At 34.2% G+C, this 26,161-nt stretch overlaps 1 protein-coding gene across 27 annotated transcripts in view; it reads left to right on the top strand.

Annotated features, from left to right (window-relative positions):
• The window catches only part of CEP128 (centrosomal protein 128), a 484,430-nt gene that overhangs the window by 97,072 nt on the left and 361,197 nt on the right, over positions 1–26,161 (top strand). For all 27 annotated transcript variants that reach the window (XR_010151258.1, XR_010151259.1, XR_010151253.1 and 24 more), the window contains 3 exons: positions 21,481–21,567; positions 23,970–24,044; positions 25,911–26,043. Coding sequence is in view for 18 of the 27 variants with exons in the window: in XM_063793855.1 (XP_063649925.1) it covers positions 21,481–21,567; positions 23,970–24,044; positions 25,911–26,043 (295 nt within the window). In the remaining 9 variants the exon portion in view is untranslated. The remainder of the gene's footprint in view (positions 1–21,480; positions 21,568–23,969; positions 24,045–25,910; positions 26,044–26,161) is intronic.

The following is a 26,161-nucleotide window of genomic DNA, read 5'->3' as shown; positions in this document are numbered from 1 at the left end:
AGAGTTGAGTAGTTGCAGCCCACAAGTATATATGGCCCATGGAGTTTAAAGTATTGGCAGTTTGGCCCTTTACAGAAAAAGTCTGACAACTCCTGAATTAGGTTATTATCAAACCAATTTAAAATGGAGAATAGTTACCCTTAAGGTACTCTTTTAAATTTGAAATTGCAGACATAGATAAAGTTGAAAATTTAGAATGAAGAATTTCTGTATAACATTTACCTAGATTCCTTTATTATTCATATTTTACCAGACTTGCTTCATCATTTATTCTAGATACATCCACATATATGTAATTTTTTGTGAAACATTTTTAATTTGCAGACATGATATACATACTTATCTGTGAATCTTAAAGTCAACTGATTAAAAAATAAATCATTTTTCATCTAAATAATTTGATATGTATGTTTTCTTTTATAGTTACAGTATAACAATCAAAATTAGGAAATTAAAATCAGTAAAATACTATGGCTTAATCTATACATTTTATTCAAATTTTGCTACTACAGTAGTGTCCTTTCCTGATCCAGGATAAAATATAGGTTCACACATAGCGTTTAGTTGTCATGTCTCTTTAGTTTCCTTTAATCTGGAACAGTTTTTCAGTCATCATGAGTGATGACTTCTCAGGGTATAAACAATTTATTTTGTAGAATGGCTTTCATTTTGGGTTTCTTGATGTTTCTTCATGACTAGATTCAGGTTATGGACTTTCGGCTTGAAACTCAGATAATTGGAGTTATGTCCTTCCCATAGTATCATATCAGGAGTCATATAATGTTGATTTGTTACATTACTGGTGAAAACTGAACACTTGATTATTGTGTTGCCTACTAGGTGAATTTATCCACTGTAAAGTTACAATTATTCTCTTACAATTATTTAAATAATTTTAAGTTATTTAAATTTAAGTTATCCTATAAAATAAAATTATCTCTGGGACTTGAACATATCCTATTGTACTTTTCTATTGTACTTTCTATTGTAAATTTCTATTGTACTTTTGCTCACTAATTTTAGCATCTATTATTGACTCATATGAAACAATTACTACTATAAGTAGTGCCAGATAGTTAGTGATTTAAAAATTTTTTTATGATTCCTTCTACATTTATAGAATCCTACTGTAAGAAAGAACTTTTTGTTATGTGCACTCATGGATTTTTATTTTATTATATTGGTTATATTTTGTTACTATCATTTTAGAATATTGTTGAAATTCCCTTTAAGTGTTTCTTTGGTCTATACATAAAATATAAAAAGTAGAAACAACAAGAAACACAAAAGATTCAAAACAAATGGGAATTCTTTTCATTTATGAAATGATTTTTCTAAGAGTTCTAAAAATACACTTATGTGTGCTTGTAGATCGTTAATCTTTATTAATCGACAGATTTTTAAAAGTTTTTTTCACTGTTAATTGAAAATTAGGAACAAAAATTGCAACACTGAAATTTAATGTAAGCTGATAGAAAAATCTGCTTTTGTTTTCTGAAATTCCATTTCCTTCCATTTCACAAAAGAAGGCATACCCTTGTAAGTTGGTAATTACTTTGAAGAGGATATGTTGTTGAATAATTAGATACAGCATGTGGGTAGGCTTTTTTTTTTTTTAACCTTGATTTTTATACATTTGTTCTCAAAGCAAATTACATCTGGTGAGCATAAGAATAGTACTAAAGAGACAATTGTTCTTTTCTGCAAGAGAAAATTAGAGAAATTTTCTGTACTTATTTTCTTCTCTCTTTGCAGAATGCACAAAATTACAAAGAAAGAGGGAGAAAAAGATTGCTTCCCACCCCTTTTCTTAAGATACCAGAGCCTGGGTATTTGCATTGAAATTGTCAGTTTGACTAAAAGCTTCAGCTGTGATTTGGAATTCCATCTCTGACAATACAATAGGAGATCACTATTGATAAGAACTATTTAATTTCATATTTTGACACTTTAAGCAGTGACCTATACGTTTTTAAAAAGTGGTTTTAGATTATAAACAGAGTAGTGGAAGCTAGGAAAGATTAAGCTGATGTATTTTCCTGCTCCCATGTTAAATGGCTTAAACTGTTCCCTTAAAGGTCATGTTTAAGGAGAGGAAACACTTTCCCTTCTTTTTATTAAAAATACTTATGGAAATTCCTATACCATATGATAATAGTAATTGATGCATTTTTTTCCTGTTTATGGTGAAAAATTAAATCCATAATTGAGCAGGTGGGCCTGAACTTCTAGCCACTCTGCTCTTTTGCCTTCTTAAAATGTATCTTTCAATGTTAATGAAAAATATGACATTTAAAACTTAAGACATTAAGAGTTTTTATTTGAAGTTATAGGATGCAGAGATTTGAAGGTATAATATATTACAGGGAGGCATTCTGTGGTTTTGGCTAAAATCTGCTGCTGTTATCTCACGGGTCCTTAGGTCCTCAGAGCTTTACCTATTCCCATTTAATGAAAAAGCACAGTGTTAATCATTGGAAATTGGTCAAGGGAAAGCCATTTTCCTTTTCTGTAGGGGTTTTACAGAATTGTTCACTCATTTCTGTTTCTTGTCCTGATTTGAACAAAAGGGCCATGCACGCCCAGGAATCCACTTCCTTTTTTGAGCCTCAGCTACTCATGTGCTATTGAAGTCACATGAATGCCAGATTTTCTTTCTTTTTTAAAAAAATTAATTAATTTATTATTATTATACTTTAAGTTTTAGGGTACATGTGCACAATGTGCAGGTTAGTTACATATGTATACATGTGCCATGCTGCTGCGCTGCACCCACTAACTCGTCATCTAGCATTAGTTATATCTCCCAATGCTATCCCTCCCCCTTCCCCCCACCCCACAACAGTCCCCAGAGTGTGATGTTCCCCTTCCTGTGTCCATGTGTTCTCATTGTTCAATTCCCACCTATGAGTGAGAATATGTGGTGTATGGTTTTTTGTTCTTGCGATAGTTTACTGAGAATGATGATTTCCAATTTCATCCATGTCCCTACAAAGGACATGAAGTCATCATTTTTTATGGCTGCATAGTATTCCATGGTGTATATGTGCCACATTTTCTTAATCCAGTCTATCATTGTTGGACATTTGGGTTGGTTCCAAGTCTTTGCTATTGTGAATAATGCCGCAATAAACATATGTGTGCATGTGTCTTTATAGCAGCATGATTTATAGTCCTTTGGGTATATACCCAGTAATGGGATGGCTGGGTCAAATGGTATTTCTAGTTCTAGATCCCTGAGGAATCGCCACACTGACTTCCACAATGGTTGAACTAGTTTACAGTCCCACCAACAGTGTAAAAGTCTTCCTGTTTCTCCACATCCTCTCCAGGACTTGTTGTTTCCTGACTTTTTAATGATTGCCATTCTAACTGGTGTGAGATGGTATCTCATTGTGGTTTTGATTTGCATTTCTCTGATGGCCAGTGATGGTGAGCATTTTTTCATGTGTTTTTTGGCTGCATAAATGTCTTCTTTTGAGAAGTGTCTGTTCATGTCCTTCGCCCACTTTTTGATGGGGTTGTTTGTTTTTTTCTTGTAAATTTGTTTGAGTTCATTGTAGATTCTGGATATTAGCCCTTTGTCAGATGAGTAGGTTGGGAAAATTTTCTCCCATTTTGTAGGTTGCCTGTTCACTCTGATGGTAGTTTCTTTTGCTGTGCAGAAGCTCTTTAGTTTAATTAGATCCCATTTGTCAATTTTGTCTTTTGTTGCCATTGCTTTTGGTGTTTTAGACATGAAGTCCTTGCCCATGCCTATGTCCTGAATGGTAATGCCTAGGTTTTCTTCTAGGGTTTTTATGGTTTTAGGTCTAACGTTTAAGTCTTTAATCCATCTTGAGTTGATTTTTGTATAAGGTGTAAGGAAGGCATCCAGTTTCAGCTTCCTACATATGGCTAGCCAGTTTTCCCAGCACCATTTATTAAATAGGGAATCCTTTCCCCATTGCTTGTTTTTGTCAGGTTTGTCAAAGATCAGATAGTTGTAGATATGTGGCGTTATTTCTGAGGGCTCTGTTCTGTTCCATTGATCTATATCTCTGTTTTGGTACCAGTACCATGCTGTTTTGGTTACTGTAGCCTTGTAGTATAGTTTGAAGTCAGGTAGTGTGATGCCTCCAGCTTTGTTCTTTTGGCTTAGGATTGACTTGGCGATGCGGGCTCTTTTTTGGTTCCATATGAACTTCAAAGTAGTTTTTTCCAATTCTGTGAAGAAAGTCACTGGTAGCTTGATGGGGATGGCATTGAATCTGTAAATTACCTTGGGCAGTATGGCCAGATTTTCTTTATTTGGTAAGGACCTTCATACATTGTATTTTAAACAGCCTGGTTTGGTTATCTCATGGAAGTCTCTTCTTTAAGAGAGATGAGTATTTTAAATGGGTTGTATGACTATATTCTTTTAATATTATCTTTCTTAAATTGTAGATGATACTTTGAACTTTACTAATTCAATTCGTGTTTTTTGTTGTTGTTGTTGTTGTTGTTGTTGTTTTTTTGAGATGGGGTCACTCTGTTGCCCAGGAGTGCAGCAGCATGATCTCGGCTCACTACAGCCTCGAATTCCTGGGTTCAAGAGATTCTGCCACCTCAGCCTCCCTTGTAGCTGGGACTACAGGCAGGCATCACCATGCCCAGCTGATTTTTTTGTTGTTTTATTTTGGGTAGAGATGGGGTTTTACCATATTGCCCAGGCTGGTCTTAAACTCCTGACCTCAAGTGATTTGCCCACCTTGGCCTCCCAAAGTGCTGGGATTACGGGAGGGAGCCACCACGCCCGACCTAAATTCAAGTGTTGTTAAGCCTATACCCATCAGCCTTTTCTGTGTACACAGTCAAGTATATAACATTGAGGTAAATTATCATACTATAAACTCCTTTTGATGAGGTGCTTGATAGTATCTTAACTTTGGTTAGTTTAGTGGAGTAGGGGTAGGCTTGGTAGGTTGTAGTGTTGGGAAAGAGGTATGTAGACTGTAAACACACAACAAAAAAAAAACTGTAAAAAAAAAAAAAAGCCAAAACCACTTTTTTTGCAGGTTCAATATTTACATAAAATCCTAGATAAAAATTTAAACTTCTGGTTTGCATCCTGGAAACTCCTGACTCATTTTTTACTGGCTATTTCATATACATTGAATATTATTTCTTCATGTTCAGCTGAATTACTTAAAATGAAAAACATGGCTGGGCATGGTGACTCACGCCTGTAATTCCAGCACTTTGGGAGGCTGAGGTGGGCGGGTCACTCGAGATCAGGAGTTTGAGACCAGCCTGGCCAACATGGTGAAACCCCGTCTCTACTAAAAATACAAAAAACAAACAACAGCAACAAAAAAATTAGTGTGGTGGTGCACACCTGTAATCCCAGCCACCTGGGAGTCTGAGGCACGAGAATAGCTTTAACTCGGGAGGCAGAGGTTGTAGGGAGCTGGAATTGTACCACTGCACTCCAGCCTGGGTGACAGATTGAGACCCTGTCTCAAAAAAGAAAAAAAAAAAAAAAGAAAAGAAAAACATGAGATAAATGCTGGACACACACACGCACACACACACACACGCAGGCACACTCCAGAGCACTTTTATGAGGCAGGGTCACACTCGCCCACGCTGGAGTGCAGTGGTGTGATCATGGCCCACTCAGTCTCAACCTCCCAGGCTCAAGCGATCCTTCTACCTCAGCTTCCCAAGCAGCTGCAACTACAGGGGCACACCATTACACCCAGCTAATTTTTGTATTTTTTGTAAAGACAGGTTTCGCCATGTTGCCCAGAGTGGTCTCAGACTCTGGACTCAAGTGATCTGCCTGCCTCAGCCTCCCAACTTGCTGGGATTACAGGTGTGAGCCACCATGCCTGGCCCTCTTCAGAGCATTTTATAGCATATTAAGTCAGTAGTTTCTCCCTTATCTGTATCAACAATATTCTATGCTTACATATGATCTAGATGCCTTAAAATTAAAAGATGTTTCATGGGGAAGTCTGTGGGATAGGCAAGGGCATGGAATCTTAATAGACGATGGTGAAGTTTAAGTGAGAAATTAAGTGTTTAAGATGGGAGCTCAGCTCAGTGGCTTTTAGTCTGTTCTGAGGGACAACCAGGTTATGTGAAGCTCATCAATAAACTAAGGCCATATGAAGAAAAATTAAAGTAATCGATACTTTTTTTCCAACATTTTTCTTCATTTTTTTGGAAAAACCTAATGAAGAAGTAGCTATTCATTTTTGTCCAGAAATGTAATTATGGCCGCAGAGATGCTGAGTAATACAGATACCACATAAGAAAAGCCTCGGGTACCCTTTATTAATGTATTTAGTTTGGACTCATTAAGGGAGAAGCTTCCATGAAACCTAGGATGTTTTTCTAATGTCTTCTTAATAGCTTTTGCGTCTCCCTTGAGGCTTCTGTGATATTTCGAGTATCACACAGCAGGGGAGAACCTAGTCAGGCAAATATTCTAACCTGGCTTCATTAACCCCTTTTCCTGCACTTCCTTTCCAGACTCCCCTACTTTGTTTGGAGTCGTGGAGGCCTTTCCAAGGCTGGCAGATCTTGGACTCACCTTTGCTTACCTTTTCAAGGTTCAATTGTAAAACTTTTGTTTGATCATTCACTTTGCCTCCCTCTTGTTTCCATAACCAATGCCCCTTTTTTTTTTGTAGTCATCTCGTACATTTTTGCATACAGTTATTCATATTCATATTTTGCATAGTTATTCATAAGTTTTCCTCTCCGTATTATATTGTTAGATGTTATAAATGCCCATTAAAATCACCCTCACATTGATCATCCCAGCAGCCTCTCTAATCTTTGAGAAGGACCAATAGAGTTTACAAGTAAATGAAAGTTTAAAAGTCAAACACAATCCTGTGGAAAGCAGGAGGAAAACTCAGAGGATGTACTTTATTTTTCTTATTCTTAGGACATAAGCCCTAGAATTGAGTCCTTGGGCAGGACTGTGTGAGCCCCATGGGGTTCGGTAAGCAGAGAGTAACACAGGCAGGGTGTCAGAGCCCTCAAACCACCAAGAGGCTGAAAGCACTATCACAACAGGACAACCACACATGTACTACTTTGTTGGAAAATGCGTGTAGCAAGTGAAAATCCTAAAACTCCTACTCCAGTGTTCATTCTTCACGGGGTAAAGTTGTGTGTGTAGTATAAATCGAGGCTTATTTTGAGCCACACTTTTTATTCTTTTAACCAGCTTTAATCCCATTGACTATTTTTCTTCTTCTGTAAAGATGGCATTTTTTTTTCTTTCACTGTCCAGTTTCTGGTAATACATATGTGAGAGCTTTGTCCCCGATTATTTATGTTACTGATTCTTGATATGTTCTCTCTTTTAATTTTACCTATTTTGAACACTTTGCATTTCTAGTATTTGAAGATAATACTTACTAAATATTTGTTTAATACGTTAAGTAGTGACCACATTAATACACTGTTTTGGTCCTGTGTTTAACTAGGTTTATTTCTCACGTAGTTCTTTTAACATTTCATTATTAAATATTTAGTACAAAAAGCATTTTTTAATATAACTAAATGTGATCATATGAAATATTCAGACATTCTCTTACACTACAGGCTTATTTATTTATTTACATGGCTGATTTTTTTCCTACATCTCTTCCAACTCTGTTCTTTCATCATGAACCACTTCTCTTACCCCTAAAAAAAGGAACTCATGTTGACGGCCTGGAAGGTATCCCTTTATATTTTTCTGTTTGCTTTTAATTACCTGGACTGATGTATATAGACTATATATACACCTTTGCATATATGGGGACTTTTTGGTCATGTATTCGTTTTTAGAAAATGAGATCACATTTTGTATACATTTCTGCTTCTTGTTTTTTCCTTTTTTTTGCCAATGCTTTCTGGAAGTTCATCCAACTAGCTGACATGGTTCCAATGTAATCTTATATTGCCATTGGTAGATCTTATTTTTCTAGAGGTTCTGAAACTGCACGTTGTTCTGCCAGCAATGGTTGAGTGTAGCTCTTTCCCCCACATTCTTACCAGAAGTAGTGGTTATAATTCTTTAAGTTTTTGCCATCTGATCAGTATAAAGTGTTAACTCATTTTTATGTTTATTCACTTTTCTCTAATAGTGAGTTTGAGCATCTATTCACACATCTCTTGGCAGTTTGCATTTGTGCTTACATACAGTGCCTATGAATGACTTTTGCTCATTTAAAAATATTGGATTATTTGGGATTTCTCTCTTTCCCCTGGGGATTTTTTTTTTAATGGGAGAGAGGAAAGGATCTAATTTGCTTTTTATATGACTCATCAGTTGCTTCAGCATCATTTTTGAGTAAAAATTGGTTCTTTCCACTCTAATTTAAATGCCACATCTGTTGTATATCTAGTTTCCTACAATATCTGACCTCTATATGCTTTGCCATTGATTTGCTTGTCTAGCCCTATACTAATATAATTCTTTCTTAATTATTATAGGTTTATTATCTTTTGGTAAATGATAATGAAAATCTCTTGTCCTATTCCATGAAAAATCATGCTGGCATTTTTATTGCGATTGTATTAAGTACAGACTAATTTAAAGAGAAGGTCTTTTCTAATGTTTTCCAATAATGTTTTATAATTGTCTGTATAAATGTCTTAGACCTCTTTTGTTAGACTTATTTTTAGGTACCTTATGGTTTTTCTTTCTATCTGGAATGGGATTTTTTTTTAAAATTGCATCTCTAATTGGTTATTTTTAGTATACAGGGGTACAACTGGCTTCATATATGGTTCTTGTATCCAACAATTTTGCGCAATGCCCTTATTAGTCCTTATAATTTCTTAATAGCTTTACTGACATACTATCTTAGTGTATAGATAATCATATCATTTGAAATTAAAGGCAATTTAGTCTCTTTATAATTCTTTTCTTTTTTTTTTTTATCTTATTGCACTGGTTAGAACCTGAAGTCTAATATTAAATGGAAGCAAAGATAGCAAGAATTCTTGTGTTACTTCTATATTTGTATGATTCTTAAGTGTTAAATGTTGTTGTATGGTGTTTGCCCCTACTTTTTAGTGCTAACCTTTGTCGCATTAAGAACATTGCCTTCTATTCCTAGGTTGCCAAGAGATGTTTGCTGTTATTTATTTATTTATTTTAAAAATCATGAATGGGTTGTGAAATTTATCAGATATTCTTGCTGTGCACTTAACTTTGGATATTTAAATATATTGATTTAAATATGGTTGATTCCATCAATAGATGTTGAGCCCTCCTTGCATTCCTGAGAACTTTATTTGATTATAATTTTTTTTATACATTGCTGAATTAACTTGCTATTTTTTTCTTAGGATTTTTATATTTGTGTTTATGATTGAGATTAGTTTTCCTTGCACTGACGTTTTTGGTTTTAGAAGCATGGTTACATTAGTGTCATAAAATGAATTAGATGGATTCCTTCTTTTCCTATTTCGTGGTTTAGTTTTGTGTAAGAAAGGGATTATCTATTTCTTGAATGTCTGTTGAAACTTACCCATAAAACAATTTGTGTCTAATATCTTTTTGGTGCTGCAGATTACTAATTTTTTTAATGTTTATTGGCTTGTATATCCTGTTTATTAAGTCAATTTGGTAATTCATGTTTAAAGTCTTGCTAGAAATAGTATTATTTTATTAGTTTTCTTTTTGACTGGCTTTGTTTATTGCTTCATTAACTTCTGCTCTTAACTCTGTTACTCTCTCTTTCTCTTCATTTAAAGGATTATTCTGTTTTATTTTTTAGGCTTGAAAATTGAATGCTTGATTGATTTTTCTGCTTTTTTAAAATGAATAATGAAAATTTAACCAAATTACCATATGCTTTGTTATACTTTTATGGTAATTTTTTTTCAAAATCTTTTATAATTTGTTACAATTTTCTCTATAACTCAAAACTTATTTAGGAATGTCTTTTGGTATTTTCAGAGATATATGTATGCTTATTTTTAAACTCTTTTTATTGTTTTTAATTTAACTCCTTTGAAAGTTGTTGAAACTTCCATTTTGACCTAATTCTATGACCAATTTTTTGTAAGTACTCCAGAGTAAGAAACAAATATTTTTCTGTGTTTTGGATGCAGAATTTTATGTGCTTGTGCATGTCATACATGCATACATACACACACACATATATAAATTTAATAGGTCATTTGTGAATTTTGTTGTTCTGTTCTTCTGTTTTCTTAGTACATATATCTAAAGCTTCTCATTATTATAGAGATTATCAGTTTCTCCGTGTGATTTGTGTCAGTTTTCTTTTATCTGTTTTGTGCATGTGGTATCTTATGTATAATTAAATTACTTCTTGGTCAATTATTTAAAAAATATTACCTAGTGTGCCTCTTGATTTTAACATTCTTAAGATTACTTTATTCATGGCATATCATTTTCCCTCTTTAATCTTTCCTTAGTATTTCCATTTTTCCGTGTTTCTTACAAAACACCTTATGGTTTGTTAAAAATAACTTTATCTTATAAATTAATGGTTGCATTAGTCATTTTATACTTACTGCGATTATTGGAATATTTTAAAGTGTTTTTATCTTCTTATTTATTTATTTTTAACTTCTCTTTTTGTTTCTTTTTCCCATTTCTATTTGGAGTGGAGTATATTATATATTCATTTTTATACTTTCTGTTTGCTTTGGAGCTGTAGATTATATTTCTGTTCTTTTGATAGCTGTTCTAAGATTTTAAACATACAGTACTTATTAGTCTAAGATATCTATGTTCCAGCTACATTGGATTCTTCTCAGTGTCTTACTGGAACATTTTTCTCCCTTCTCGTTCCTCAGGCTCAATTGTGACCTCTTTAGGGAAAACTTTCCCGTTCCTCCTCGCCTTCTAAAATCGCCCCTTCAGTTCCATTGCTCACTGTCATGTATCATATTACTCTATTTTTAAAAATAGCATTTAACACAAACTATAATTATTGTTGTTTGCTTATGCTATTATATGCCTTTTGCCAAAGAATGTAGACTCCATTGGAGGGGCTGTGTGCGTCTCGTTTACCCTTGTTTCTGGGACATGTAGTACAGTGTTTATCACACAGAGCTCACTGAACAGGTGCTAAAGAAATTGACGTTTCCAAATGTAAGTGATTGTTCAGCTGCATATAACATTCTTGGTAAATTTCACTCCAAGATTTTTATACCTTGTGTTACTCTACTGCTCTCATTCCTGAAGACAGAAAGTAAAAGTTAAACAATTTTAACTTATTTGAAGTTTATATAGTAGTTACAATGATATATTCAAAATTCCATAAACATTCTTCAAGAATTCAATCATAGTTAAATTAAACATAATTCAACTCTATAAAAATAACATTTTCATATAGTGGGTTGCTGGTTTTCAAACTATACTGACAACTTAATAAAGACAGCTGGATTTTTGATATCTTTGTGTTTAACAAAGTTTGAAAAAGAAATTTAGAATGGAGATGCCCAGATACATGCATTCTAAATGTAGACCTCTTTGAAATATTAATTATGGATTTATGAAGAATGTTAACATAGCTGTGTGAGCGCGAATAAAGTGACATTTCATGGAACTGTTTCCTTTGTGAGCTGACAGCAAATGCTGATTGACTTTTGTTTTGGGATACTGCAAATAATGGACAGAAAGAATTTTTAAAGAGACTTTGTAGATACAATTCCATTTCTTCGTGTTTTTCTGAATGTTTGTGAGGGCAATATCTTTTAATTTAGATTTTCACATAATTTGCATTGAATGTTTTAAATAAATTGATAAAGGTCATAGAATACTTGATAGGGAATTACTACAAGTTTTGACCACTAGTCGTCAGTATTGAACCATTAATTGTGAAGTAGTAGACACTGTTTATTAAAGTTGGCCAAATTTATTGAAAAACAATTCTTTATAGTGTGTATACTCTCAACTCTTAGGGCTTTCTGAAAGTGTACTTGGCACTAGCCTCACAAATGAAAAAAATCTAATTAACTGTCTGTTATTACAAATTTAAATTTGAAATGGTGTTACCCTCTGCTGTTAAAAAGTATGACACATTGTGTATTTTATATGAAGACACCTGCTGTATTTATCATGAAAACTGTCATTTCTTTGCCTTTGTATTATAGTTTCATGCTTCCTCTTCAGGATTACAGGTTTTTCCCTTCTTCCTTCCTCCTTCCCTCCCTCCCTCTATGGAAGAAACTATTTATATCTAGTAAAACAGATTATAATTTGATATGAGCATTTTTTTCGCGGGAATCATATATTCCCATTCCCTTTTCCACTTTTAATATTTCGAAGCTGTGCATGCAGAATTTTCCCAAAGATACTTTCTATAAATATTCATCTTATATAGACCTAAGCCTCTTTCTCCTAATTGTTATTTTCTTGTTTTTGGTGGTGATTTCCTTTTGTACACTGTTGTCCATCTACCCAGTTATATTTATTTTCTATTGGTGTTCTGTTGGATAGTTTATCCAACAGATAGATTATCCTTTGCCTATTTTTTCTTGGATAAGCATTTATCCAAGAAAATGTTGTTGGAAAAGCATTTTTTATAGCTCTCATGACTCATCGTATTTCTAGTTAATTTGTATTTCTATTAAGTACCCCAAATCCCTTTTTAAAAAATATTAAAGTTGTGGTATTATTTATTGCTCAAAAAATGAAAAGCTGTTATTTCTTATATATCTTTGTCCATACTGTGGTCAAGTATTAGGATAGTATTTAGAACTATAACCTCATTATTTCATCGTTTAATGGATTTTGTATGGTTGTGAGAAAAAAGTTACAGTTTTATGTTTATTATCCGAGAATGAGATCCCGAAGCTTTCCTCGCCAGTGTTAGTCTTGGATGGGGAATCAAGTTACAGTGATGCTGTGATTCAAAGCCACAAAGTGTGGGCGAACTTGGGTCTCTGGAGCTCCCAGTTTCCAGTTCCTTCTCCTCCTGACCTGTGAACTTGTTTGGAAGGTGCAAAATCTTACTCTTTTTGTGTGGTTCATCTTATAATGTTTCTTCTTAAACAGATAGATAACCATCTTGATAAAATAATTTGTTTTATATTTTAAAACCTTTATATGTTTCTTTATGTCCTTGCCTCTCCTTTTCTCCTGTTCTTTACACCAAGTCTATCATTAAATTTTGTCAGCTCTATTTAAAAAATATTTTTTTAAATTGGAAACTGTTCATTTCCTACCACTACATCTCCTCTTTTGCTGGGGCTAATGCTGTAGCCTCCTTGCTTCCATTCTTACCTCCTTGTGGTCTTTTACAGAATCAGATAATGTCACATCTTTCTTCAAGACCCTTCAATGGTTTCTTTTCTTTTTTTTTGAGACAGTCTCACTCTGTTGCCCAGGCTAGAGTGCAGTGGCATGATGTTGGTTCACTGCAGCCACCACCTCCTGGGTTCAAGTGATTCTTATGCCTCAGCCTCCCGAGTATCTGGGATTACAGGCATGTCCCACCATGTCTGGCTAATCAATGGTTTATTTATAGACAATAGATCCCCTCTGATCTGGTTTCTGAATTCCTCTCACTCTAATTTTCTTTCTTTTCTTTCTTCTTCTTTTTCTTTTTTTTTTTTGTTTTGAAATGTAGTCTTACTCTGTCTCCCAGGCTGGAGTGCAGTGGCACGATCTTGGCTCACTGCAGCCTCTGACTCCCAGGTTCAAGCGATTCTCTGCCTCAGCCTCCTGAATAGTTGGAATTACAAGCATGCGCCAAGACACCCAGCTAATTTTTTGTAATTTAAGTAGAGATGGAGTTTCGTCATGTTGACCAGGCTGGTCTCAAACTCCTGGCCTCAAGTGATCCTCCCACCTTGGCCTCCCAAAGTGCTGGGATTAAAGGCACGAGCCACCATGCCCAACCCCTAATTTTCTATTGTTGTTCTTCTTGCCAACTCTAGGCCAACCATCCTGGCCGTCTTGCTTTTCCATGGATATACCATGTACCTCCTGCTCCTGGGCATTTGCACTTTCTGTTCCCACAGCTAGGAATTTTCAGCTCTGAAACAGTTGTACGGTTTGTGCGCTCATGTTCAGAACTCTACTTCAGAAAGCCCTTATTGACTATCATAGATAAAACACTCCTTCACTCCTGAGCCCCTTGCACTGTTGTATGTTTTCTTAACACTTTAATTATTTGTCAACCGTCTGTCCCCTTGAGCAGAATGCAGGCTTTATGAAGGCAGGGACTTACCTGCTTTGCTTGTTGCTGCATCCCCAGTACTAGGACCAGTGCTTGGCATAGAGTAGGGGCCCAGTAAGTGTTTCTTGAAGGAATGAATGAATAAATATTGCATACTGTATAGTAACTATTCATTCAGTAAAATATTCATTTGGCCAATACTGTCATGTACCTAATATAATTCAGGTACTGTGCTGGGGACTAGGGATTTAAAGATACCTAAAATACTATCTCACCTTTTAGGGACCCCTAGTTTAGTTGAGGAAATAGAGATGTTAACTATCTTTGCAATGCACTAAGGGCATTATTCCACATTTGTGTAGTCTACAGAATATCTCAGAGGGGAAATAATTACCTCTTTATGGCCCCTTGGGGAAAGTTTGGGTGAGAGAGGTGGCATTTTTGCTAAGACTGTATTTTCACATTATTTTAGGAAATTCTTCATGAATGTGATTCTGCCCCACTGCTTGTTGTTAACATGTCAAGCACTTTACCAATCAATGGCTGAAACACTTATATAAATTTTGACCTACTATCATTTTTATCCATACCATTGCTCTTTGTCCTATCATCATACACCATACTAATTATTTTCTTCTTTATATTTGTTACTTGTGGTAACAAATAACAAATTTTTTCTTTGCAAAGATGAAATAAACATTGTTCTCTGTAAGACTGTGAGAGAACCATTAATGTCAACATGCTGATAAAAAGAAAATGGATGGTGAAGAATGATTGACTATTATAGGATTTAGTTTTCAAAGGCGTTTGAACACTATTTGGCACAGCTTGAAACATGCAGGTCTGAGATACATCATGCTTTTCAGTCACCTTCTTTAGTCTTTTTCTTGATTTCCCTCCTTGCCCTCTTATTCAGCCTCTTACAGATGACACTAAAACACTTTTGATATTTTTTTCAGTGAAAGATATTTTTTCCCCCAAAGCTTCTATAGAAGAGAATTCTGAAGAGACCTTGGAGGATGTCTCTTTCAACCTTGTACTTGATACTTGAATTTCCATTTACAGAGCAAGCTAGCTACTTAGATATTGTAGACAGTCTCTACAAGCTATATTATCTTTCTGGTATTGGGAAATAGTTGGCTGGATTAAAGAATATTCCAGTTTGATAATATATTTCAGTGGCCTAGTATTGAATAATGATAAAACAAAAGTTGAAAGTTTAGAAATGTATTCTACATCACAGAAGTAGTAGCATGCCAGCTGTTAGCTTTTGGATTCATTGAAGGGTGCAGTTTTACGAGATGATGTATAAATGTAAGTTGTCATGAAATTCTTGTAATCTGATTTCTATATAATTAACATTTATGTCGTGTCTTCTGAAGCTTTTTACTTTATTAAGAAAATAATACTAAAGGCTATTAATTATTAAATGCTTGCAATATACTTTCTGCTCCATTCAGTTCGTCATTTTAACTGTCTTTCTCCAAAATTCTACCATGTATGTTATCTTACACTTTCTTATTTAAGTATTTTTGTAAAGTGTATGTTTTTCAGGATGCCTTCCTGGGTTGATCAATTTGCTTATAGCTTCCTTGATCCTACCATCCTACTAACCGTGAGCTAGTGCCCATATGACTTTTTTGTTCTTCTTTTATCTCTTCTTTCCCCACTGGTAACTATTGAGATTATATTCACTTTCTAGGTTCTTGAAGAGTCATTACTTATTCTTTTAGGGACTCTGACTTCTCTCTTTATTCTACTTAATCCTTCAGCATATGTGTAAGCGTTCTTGTAAAGCATCTGTAATTCTATTGGGGAATAGTAGAAGTTTATATGTTAAATAAATACTCTGATTGCTACTGTGAGTTGTGTTTAAGCCTGACACATATTTTATGTTCATGCCAAATATTACTAGATCTCAAATTATGTTTAATCACTTTTACTTTGCTATGTGTACTTATATGTTCTTGCCAATATTGTCATTGTAAATTATAACAAATAAGGCTAGCCTGAATCTGTGTGAGTCACTTTGTGCAGCACCATATGCAAATAGACATTTAATGCCGTTAATGCTATGACGATGATGAAAAATGTCTGCTGCCCCTGTTGACTGAACAGCTGCCTGACAATAGACTGAGATTTTCTGTGTGCAGGACTTGTTCAATTTCTATGTTACGCTTTTCTTGAAGAGTGGAATGTTTCTATCTATGTTTTCAGTGAATTTATGCTAGGCCATCTGTTTATAAAGCCCATTTCCATCATTATCAATTAATATTTATTGGGCAACTACTGAGTGCATAGTAATATTGTACAAACAAAAACCATTTTGCTACAGATAGACTTATTCATTGGCTTAGTACTGTTTTATTTTTATTAGAAAATAGTGAAAAACAAAAAAAACCCCTCTAAACCCAAAGGCATAAAATAACATCCTTTAACTCTGGACACTGGAAGATGTTGTATATTTACAGAGCTTTCTGTTCAAAGATATACAACTTGAGAAATTCTAAATTAAATTTCCATAATTATCTATGATCTTCTATTTGTCAACAATCCTAACTCAGTGGCCCTGCATTTAGAAAGTCAAATGAAGTATTATATTACTCTGGATTTCTAATAAAACTATGCATCTCTTTTTGAGAGGAAACTACTCAGATAAAAACAGACCTTCTACTAGGAGCATTTGTTTTTTGATTTTGAAGGAAATCCTGGAAAGTGCACTTGTTGGGCTCACATTTAACTTTACTTGCAAGATTTTATTAAGTAAAAGATTGCATAAAAATATAATCTGTTCCAGTAAAAGCAATGGCATGTCAGGGAATAATACTCATTACCATTGTTGCTTTTGAATTAAAGAAGTTAAAAGACTTGTATGTCTTTTTAGCATACTGGCTTTTTCATGAAGTAATTAAGGTTTTGTTTTGCAGATTGGCAAATTTATAACATTTGAAGAATGAAATCCTGACACTTGTCAACAGGGGTTTACCTTTGAGTTATTTTTGTAGTCATGGTATTGAATTTTTGCTGATTCATTCATAGTCTCTGGTCTAGTTAGCCTTCTGTGAGGCCCTTGGCTAGGTTTAGGGTAAAGATTGTGTCCACGAAACAGAGCAAAGGGAATTGGTGATTAAACTCATGACCTTGTTTGGGTTCATTGGCACTGGATGCCCTAAACAGTGGTGGATTCCGTAGGTATGGGCATAGTGGAACCAAGAAGTTTGTTTGTTCATTGGAGAAAATAGGTCAGAAAAAGCATCCATCTCTTCCACCAAGATAATTCCTATAAGAGCCCTTGTGGATTCTTGGGATTCTTGAAATAATAAACATCTTATAAGAAGAGAAAAATGAAGAAAACAAAAAACACATCTAGGCCATTCTTAAAATAAAACCTTGAGCTTTATGTTTAAATACCATAGATATCTTTAAGGAATGTTATTAAGGATTACTGTTACTATTAGAAATAGTATTTAACATATGATCAATCCTACTTAACTACGTGATATTGGATATTACCTTTTGAAAAAGAGGAATTGTTGTATTTTGTGACTTGACTTATGTGCTTACCATTTCCATCGGGAAAATACACACATTTCAATTCGTACCAAGTTTTTTGAATTTCTCCCTTACTTTGATATCCCTCATGTATGTATGGTATCATAATAGTATGAATATTGAATTCCTTTTGGACTTTTATCAAGCATTTCTACTTTTCACCTACCAAAGTGTGTGGTGTGTGCGGTTTGTTTTATTTTTTATTTTTTAAGTGGTAGTTGTTGGTATAGAATTTCCTTTCCTTGGTCATGGCTGAAAAATAAATTTCTTTGAACAATTTAAGTAATACCCACCTAGCTATTTTTAAATTAGATATTGGTTCAGGGATTTAGAATGTGAATGCGTTGTTTTGTTTTTTTTGCCTTGAAAAGAAACTTAATTTTTTTTTGTTTTGGTTTTTGTTGGCACAGATAATCCTCAACTGGATGAACTTAAAGGCTAAAATTTTCCATTACTTTAGCTAGTTCTCATGGGGGAGGAATCTCTAATTTGATTTGAGAAAAAGCATAATTTAGAAATTCAAAGAACATGACAAAAAAGTATGTGTTAATATAAATGAGTAGTACATGTTCTGAGCAATAAAATCCTGCTGTATTATGCATATAGAGTCCTTTTAAAAATATGTATTATTTTATTGATGTTTGATGGCTTTGGAGCTGTGTTTAAGCGTCCAAAAAGAATTTTAGAGATAGACATCAGATTTCCATCTTAAAAAAATTTTAATTAAATAAAGCTTCCATGATAGTGTTTTATACATACTCAGTACTTAAGACTGAGTTTTTGCTTGATTGAAAATGTCCCTAAAGCTACCTCAAATTTTTAATATACATAAATATAAACAACTTGTAACTTCAGTTTATAGCTCGTGTGGTCTAATTTGGATTGGAATCACATCATATTCTGTTAAGCTTAAAATATTTTTTCACTGGCTTTTATTTTCTACCCATGTGAAGAATTTAATTACAAAATATAGTAAGAACAATGATTTTCTAGTTTTCAGTGATATAACTTTTTCATTCTTTATTGTTACTGGAAAAAAAATCTGATTTGATAGTTTGTACCTTCAAGTAAATGATGCTGACTGTTTAATATGAGCACAGACTAGTTTTTCTATAGTGTTGTTAGTTTATCAGTGAATGATCTACATGTTCTTGCCCTTGTGACCAAAGGTGTGCAACTGTAGCACTGCTGAGTGATTAGGAGAACTTGGGATAGGTTATGTTTATAATTTTTCTCCGGAAATTTCATTGGCCTGTGTGGGAATTAACATGTGATTTTTATTTCATTCCCATGCCATCATTCTTAACCAAGCTTGCTGGTCCATTTAAAGCAGACAAAGGGCCTTTAATTCCCTATTTGTTCTACATCTTGAAGTGTGTTATCTGTTAGAGCCTCTTGATAAACATGCTTGTTGTCAATGTTGTAGAGATTTTTATGGTTAAGTGAGAGGTCTACGAACATTTTTCTTTTCCCCTTTTTACTACTCTCTGAAAAGAAAAACTACCTTTTTTTTATTATATATAACTATGAGAGTTTAGAATCACCTACCTCTAAGGAAATGCAGTAGTACAATACACGATATGACACACTTAAGGGAAAGAAGAAAAATGGTTGTTATTAAAGATTTAAATGTGCCCCGGGGACCCTCTATTAAGGCTCATTGTTGTTGCTGTGATCTTCAACGTGTAAAAGACAATCTAAATCCTGGAGCAGGGCACATGATAGTTTTTAGCTAAACTGCTCTTAGGAGACAAACAAGCTTTAAAGGACAAAATAACATAATTATTGAAAATCATTGGCATGTGATTTTTTTTTTCTTCTTTTATAACTGCTTTTACTGGGTCCTTTTTAATATAAGTCTAAGTTGCTTGATTTAAGTCAAATGGAAAAGAAATCCAGTGCAGGCTTACACCCTTAAAAAAAGGTAGTAAATTAGTTCACGTTTATTATTAAGGTTTAAAGAAATGGCTTGTAATTTTGATTTGGTTGATTTAAAAATATCTCTCTTTGAGTATTATCTGTGTTTTCAGTGTTTACAGGTGCATCATTGATATATTTAATGGGTCTTAAGTGTCAGATTTTCCTTCTTTGTCTTTCATTTTAAACTAGATAATGTAGAAAAACTGGTTCAATATTCTAGGCTAGAATATTGCATTTGTGTTTACTTGTTGACTGACTCATGGTATATAGAAAGCAGAGCTAGTATTCAAACTCAATGGCATTTCTAGATGATATAGTGGAAATGTAGTAATTTGCTTTGGATTGTTCCTTAGTATCTCACTATTGCTTCTTATTGAAAACAATAGAATTTAAGTTATCATTGACAAAAATTTCTTAAGACTTACATATACTTAGAGTAAAAGGAGAAATTGAAAAAAGGAGACTTAAATAAAGTTTTAGGCAGCAAGTAGAGCTTATAATAGAAAAGTACATTATTTTGGAAAATCAATATTATAAACAACTTATCAGATGTTCTAAGGGGAAAGTAAGGAAGAAAGGAGTAGCACAATATTATTTTAGCAAATTTCTAAGTATCCAAGAGAATTAGAGTTTCTTTTATTCAACCAACTTAAACATAGAAATTTGGATTTTTTTTATTTAATTTTTTTGAGGGTCTCACTCTGTTACCCAGGCTATTATTACCAATAATAATGGTTGCATTTTATTGCACATTTGCTAGGAGCCAGACATTGCTTTATGTGCTCTACAGATATCAAACCATTTAGTTTTCACCACTACCCTATAAGTTTGGTATTATTATTTCAATATGAAGAAGCAGTGCCCTCAGTTGTTAAGAGGCAGGCAGCCAGAATCTATATCCTGTCTCTGTCACTAAGTAGGTGAGTGACGTTAGGCAAATGATCCAACTCCTTGTGCTCCAATTTCCCCTTTAATAAAATGGGCTTGGAATAATAATAATTCATAGAATCATCATGAGGAGTAAATGTATATTTTGAATATATGTAATATATTTATTTATTATATGTAAGAAGAAGAATGCCTGGACATACTAAACACTATAAAAGTATGATAATATTGTTATTCTCAAATCAAAATTATTTTTCATTTTGTTGATGCCTCTCTGCCTCTTTACTCAATTTCTATTTGAGAGTAGGAATTATGGCAGAGGGAGCTGAAATTGATTGAGTATACTTGCAGCAAAGCAGTTTTTAACATATTTTACTGTTTGCCTAAAAATTGTTTTTCTGTTGATCTTGTTGGAAAAAGCTTCTGGCAGTTGGCTTTTCACAAGCTGTATGGACTTTACACATACACCTTGCTAAGTCTAAACACTAAAATTGTTAAAAATATTTTTTAAACAAATGGAATGCATTTCAGATATTATGAAAGACAGTTCCAAGTATAATTTTCCCCTTTAAGTTTAATTTTGTTCTAACGTAGAAACAAACCAAAGCAAACACTTTTATAGTTAACTTTTGAAATGTGTATTTTCTTAACTTTCTTTTTCCTCATTTTATTAAAGAGGGGAATCTGTAGAAAAGAATATTTGTTTCCAAGAAAACTGTTAGCTATCTAGGCCCTCTAAATAATGTAGTAAAATTCCCAAAGATGGGGAAAAAAAGGAAACAAAGTGAATATTAATTAGGGTGATCAGGAATTGTTTATATTTTATCCCCACTGAAGTGTTCTTATGAGCAGACTGCAATTTATAGATTTTGTGTAACTCATATCCATGTCTTCTTCAGCCCTAATACATAATAAATTCTAGTAGTGACTTTCAGTTTTGTACATATTTTGGGATAATTTTTTTCCACCTCTTTCATTCCAGGCACTAAAGAAACAAGAAGCTAAAGCAGATGAGCATGAGGGGGCAATAAAAAATAAGCTAAGACAAACTGAAACTGAGAAGAATCAAGTAAGATTTTAAAAGTTATCTTTCAAAGAATAAAGTGGTTTGGGGCCAATGGTATTTGTTGAGTGCCTTGAAAAGTGTCCCCAGGATCCTTTAGAACATTGTGAGTTCTTTATCTTTCTATGTGGAGTCAATTGGTTCAACGGCTCTTCTACTTGCTAGGACTTGCTCTTGGAAACAGATAAGCAAGTTGTTTGCTACCTTGTCATCTATGACCATTCTCCTTTCTGAGAGGTGAATTAAACTTTACTTTTTCTTGTTGGAAACATTTAAAGAACTTGACTTTGTTGCAGGGTTAGAAAAGACCTGTCATTTGGAGACTGAATATTTTGGTTATATTCATTTTCATTATAGCGGACAGATATAGTAAGCAGCCAGTTCTGAAAACATTCTCTGTTTCTATTAAATATCAATGATCTTTGACATATGTTCATGTTTATGAACTGTGTGTTCATTTCTATGAACACGTAGAGCTTAGCACTTTAGAGTTAGAAAGGAATTCAGAGGCCAAACAACTCTTCCTTAATTTGCAAATAAGTAGATTTAAGGATGAGCTCAAAGTAATGAATGATGAAGTGAAAATTTGCCCTGTTCTTTACTCCGTATTGCATTTTTCTACCTACCATTGCCTCCTTTATTTTATTTCACCAACTCATGTAAAGGCAGCTTCCCTGCTGCTTTTAGGGTAAGCGAAGTATGTTAGGCCATCAAATTTGCCCTTTGGGAGTTGCGATGTTGAAATTACACAGGGATTATGATCAATATGGGCTTTGGTTGAGTTCAAAGTCATTTTGCTTCAAGTGTGATTTCTTCACTCTATTTCTCCATAGAGACTGAAGAACAGGACAGTATTTTATGTGGATTCTGTGATCCCCACTTATACTTTACTTTTTTTAATATGACATTTCTTTTATGAGCCACATGTATAATTTTTAAAAAATTATATATTGGGATTTAAAGATATATTTTGAAATAATTATAGATTTATAGGATATTGTAAAACAAGATGCACAGAGAGGTCCCATGCACCCAATTTGCCTCAATGGTAACATTTTGCATAATTGCCATTCAATATCAAAACCAGGAAATTGGTGTTGGTACAATCTACTTAGTTTATACAGATTTCACCAGCTTTATATATATAACTCATTTGTATTTGTGTGTGTGTGTGTGTGTGTTTGTGTGAAGTTCAATCCATTTTTATCTTGTATAGATTCTTGTTACCACTACCACCATCAGGATACAGAACTGTTCTATCACCACAAGGCTCCCTCATGTTCTTTCATAGGCACACCTACCACATGTACAGTTATTAAATGATTAATATACAGATAGCAGTTGTTCAACTGAAATGATAATTTAGGATAAGTATTACAAATCTAAGCACTTACAAGCGTCTTAATATAAATATGTGATTTTTATAAAACTATCTTACTGTTACAGAATGCAAACAAGTCTAGCACATATAAGCTCTAAATTGTTAAGAAACTTGTGTTCTATCCTATTACATATTTCAACTTGAAATCATCTAGGCATGTTAGGAGTTTGTAGAATATTTAGTCACTTAACTGGTCACATTTTTTTGAGACGGAGTCTCGCTCTGTTGCCCAGGCTGGAGTGCAGTGGCGCGATTTCGGCTCACTGCAAGCTCTGCCTCCCAGGTTCACGCCATTCTTCTGCCTCAGCCTCCCAAGTAGCTGGGATTACGGGTGTCTGCCACCATGCCTGGCTAATTTTTTGTATTTTTAGTAGAGATGGGGTTTCACCGTGTTAGCCAGGATGGTCTTGATCTCCTGAACTGGTCACATTTTTTTATCGATATTTATCTAATGGCAGTATCATTAAGGAAATTTTAAATGTCTCATTCTGAATTTAGACATCTAAAAATTTAAGGAATGTCTTATAAATATTAGAAATATTAGGAATGTAGGAAATCACCAATTAGATGAAACTTTTGAGTTATTGGGTCCCTGCAGTTTTTATTCTACTTTAGTTAATTTGACACTGTATATTCTAATTTAAAGAAAAAAATTGCCTTAGAATTTAGATTAAAGAGATTTAGAACTGGAAGGGATCTTGGAGACTGTTTAATATAAAATACTTATTTTAGAGATGATAGAATGGAGGCCAGAGGAGAAGAGACTTGGACTGGCTCACAGTTGAGATGAAACTTACTAGATCCCAGACTTCCTGAGGCCTGGTCTAGTTCACTTTATGTTAAATGATTCACATTATTTTAATGGAAGTATTGATATATGTTCATAGTGAAATATTTATTCTTTTATATTAGCTGTAAATGTCTTCTGAAAACTTTTCCACTTTTCTCCTTTTAAACTGTGCCCATAATAATTTAGTTATCTTCTGCTCCATTGGGCATTTTTCTTTATCCTTTGTTGAAACTCTAGCTTGAACAGGAATTGGAGCTATCTCGAAGGTTATTGAATCAATCAGAAGGCAGCCGAGAAACACTTTTGCATCAGGTAAGTCTATGCAAGTTATTATAATATACTTTTACATTAAATCAGGATTGAGTAGCTCTATTTAAATGTCTTTGTGAAAGGAAAAAAAAGAACTAGGTCTAGAAAAAATGTTTTCCTAAGGAATGTATATTAGCACACCTAAGCAAAGGATAAAATTCTTTCAGGGAAATTCAGAGAAAGCTAGTACAAACACCAGCCAGAGTCCCCACTGTGATGGTGTATCTTGCTGATTGCTGCTACAACTTACTACTTATCTCTCTTAGCATGAGCAGTGTAAAAGTAAGACTGAATGTATAAGATAAAATTTTCCCAGGAGCTTAATTTTATTCCAGGAGGCACTGGGAAGTAAAGGAAGAAGTAAACTACATGCAACAGACCTTTGCATGTTTAGGTTACTTTGAATAACGTCATTGTCTTTAATTCATGTTTTCAAGATACTACTTGACCCTTTTAAACCAAAGATAAGGGTAATTTTATTTTATTTTTTTTGAGACGCAGTCTTGCTCTCTTGCCAGGCTGGAGTGCAGTGGCGCAATCTCGGCTCACCACAACCTCAGCCTCCCGGGTTCAAGCGATTCTCCTGCCTCAGCCTCCCAGTAGCTGGGATTACGGGCATGCGCCACCACACCTGGCTAATGTTTTGTTTTTTCAGTAGAGATGGGGTTTCACCATGTTGGCCAGGATGTTCTCGATCTCCTGACTTCGTGATTCCCCACCTCGGCCTCCCAAAGTGCTGGGATTATAGGTGTGAGCCACCACGCCCGGCCGATAAGGCTTAATTTTAAAGTATAACGTTTTGCATTCCATCAGCCCATAATGGGAGTTTGGCGCTTCTGATGTTTAAAGTTCAGTAACTTTAAATAACCATCTTACATACATTGGATAAGGGCATATGGGTTTCTAACTGCCTGTCTGTGTTTAATACAAACTGCAATTATACTTTCTTCTGTTTTGAAGTGTATGTTAGATAACACACCTTCAGAATATGCTAAGGGTAAGCAAAGATGTCAAGCATTATAGATGTTCAGAAGGAGTATTACATTCTGACAATTGGTGCTGAAAATACAAGATAGCACCTGTTTTACGAAACCTTTGAAAATATTCGCTGACTTTGTTCTGCAGCCAGTGGTCACATGGAATTAATTTTGGCAGAGTTCAAACTTTCCTTTTTGGAAGTTTATATTTGTATTTAATTCCATTCTGATTTGTTTGGAACTCTAACTTATAATCTCCAGTTTCAGTTAGGGAAGCAAGAGATTTCTTTGTTTAGATTGTCATTATGATTTTGGCTGAATCTTTTTGCCACTGTTAACTTGTTTAATGTTCATTTGGAAGTACCTGCTATGTGCTAGGTAATTTGGCAGTCTAAGGATAGAAAGATAAACAAATCAGTTTCTGACTTCAAGGAGTTTAGAGTTTATTCAACAGCATCTATTACATACTTATTTTGAGCATGATTTTAGTATCAAAATATGCTAAATCGTGATCATTTATCTTGAATTTAACAACCAATAGACCATGTTCACATGAAAGCAAATGGGTGAAAATTGAAAAATATAAGAAGTCTAATACTTAATTGAAGTTGATTTGGGTTAATAGTAATGGAGTAGACTGAGGACAAAATAAGTGATGAAAAAAAAATCTAGTCACATTCCATTCTTTGCCTCAGTGGACACAGAGAAGGAAAAACCATTCATTTATTCTTTGTGGAAGAGATGAGAGGAATGAGGAAATGGAGCAGGAAACCGTTCCACTGTGCTTGGAAGGAGATTAACCTGGATTCAACTTGTGTTTACAATAGCCCATTTGAAGTAGGTCTTTCTCTGATTGTGAAAACCGATGTTTGATTTTTGACCATGTGTTTAGGTAGAAGAACTGCGTACACAACTTACGAAAGCAGAAGGTGATCGAAAGGGTTTACAGCATCAAGTATCTCAGATTTCCAAGCAACAGTCAAACTATCAGGATGAACAAGGGGAGGACTGGAGATTTAGGAGAGGTAAAAGTAGATTTGTACCTAATAATGTGATAATTTGTGTGGGGGCTTTTTGGTTTTTCTTCGAAAATACTTTTCATCCTCAGAATTGCATTCCTTTGTGATGCTCACGTCATACTAT

This window comes from Pan troglodytes, chromosome 15 (assembly GCF_028858775.2).
Source record: "Pan troglodytes isolate AG18354 chromosome 15, NHGRI_mPanTro3-v2.0_pri, whole genome shotgun sequence".
Lineage (NCBI taxonomy): Eukaryota > Metazoa > Chordata > Mammalia > Primates > Hominidae > Pan > Pan troglodytes.
This window is presented reverse-complemented; position numbering and strand designations above follow the sequence as displayed.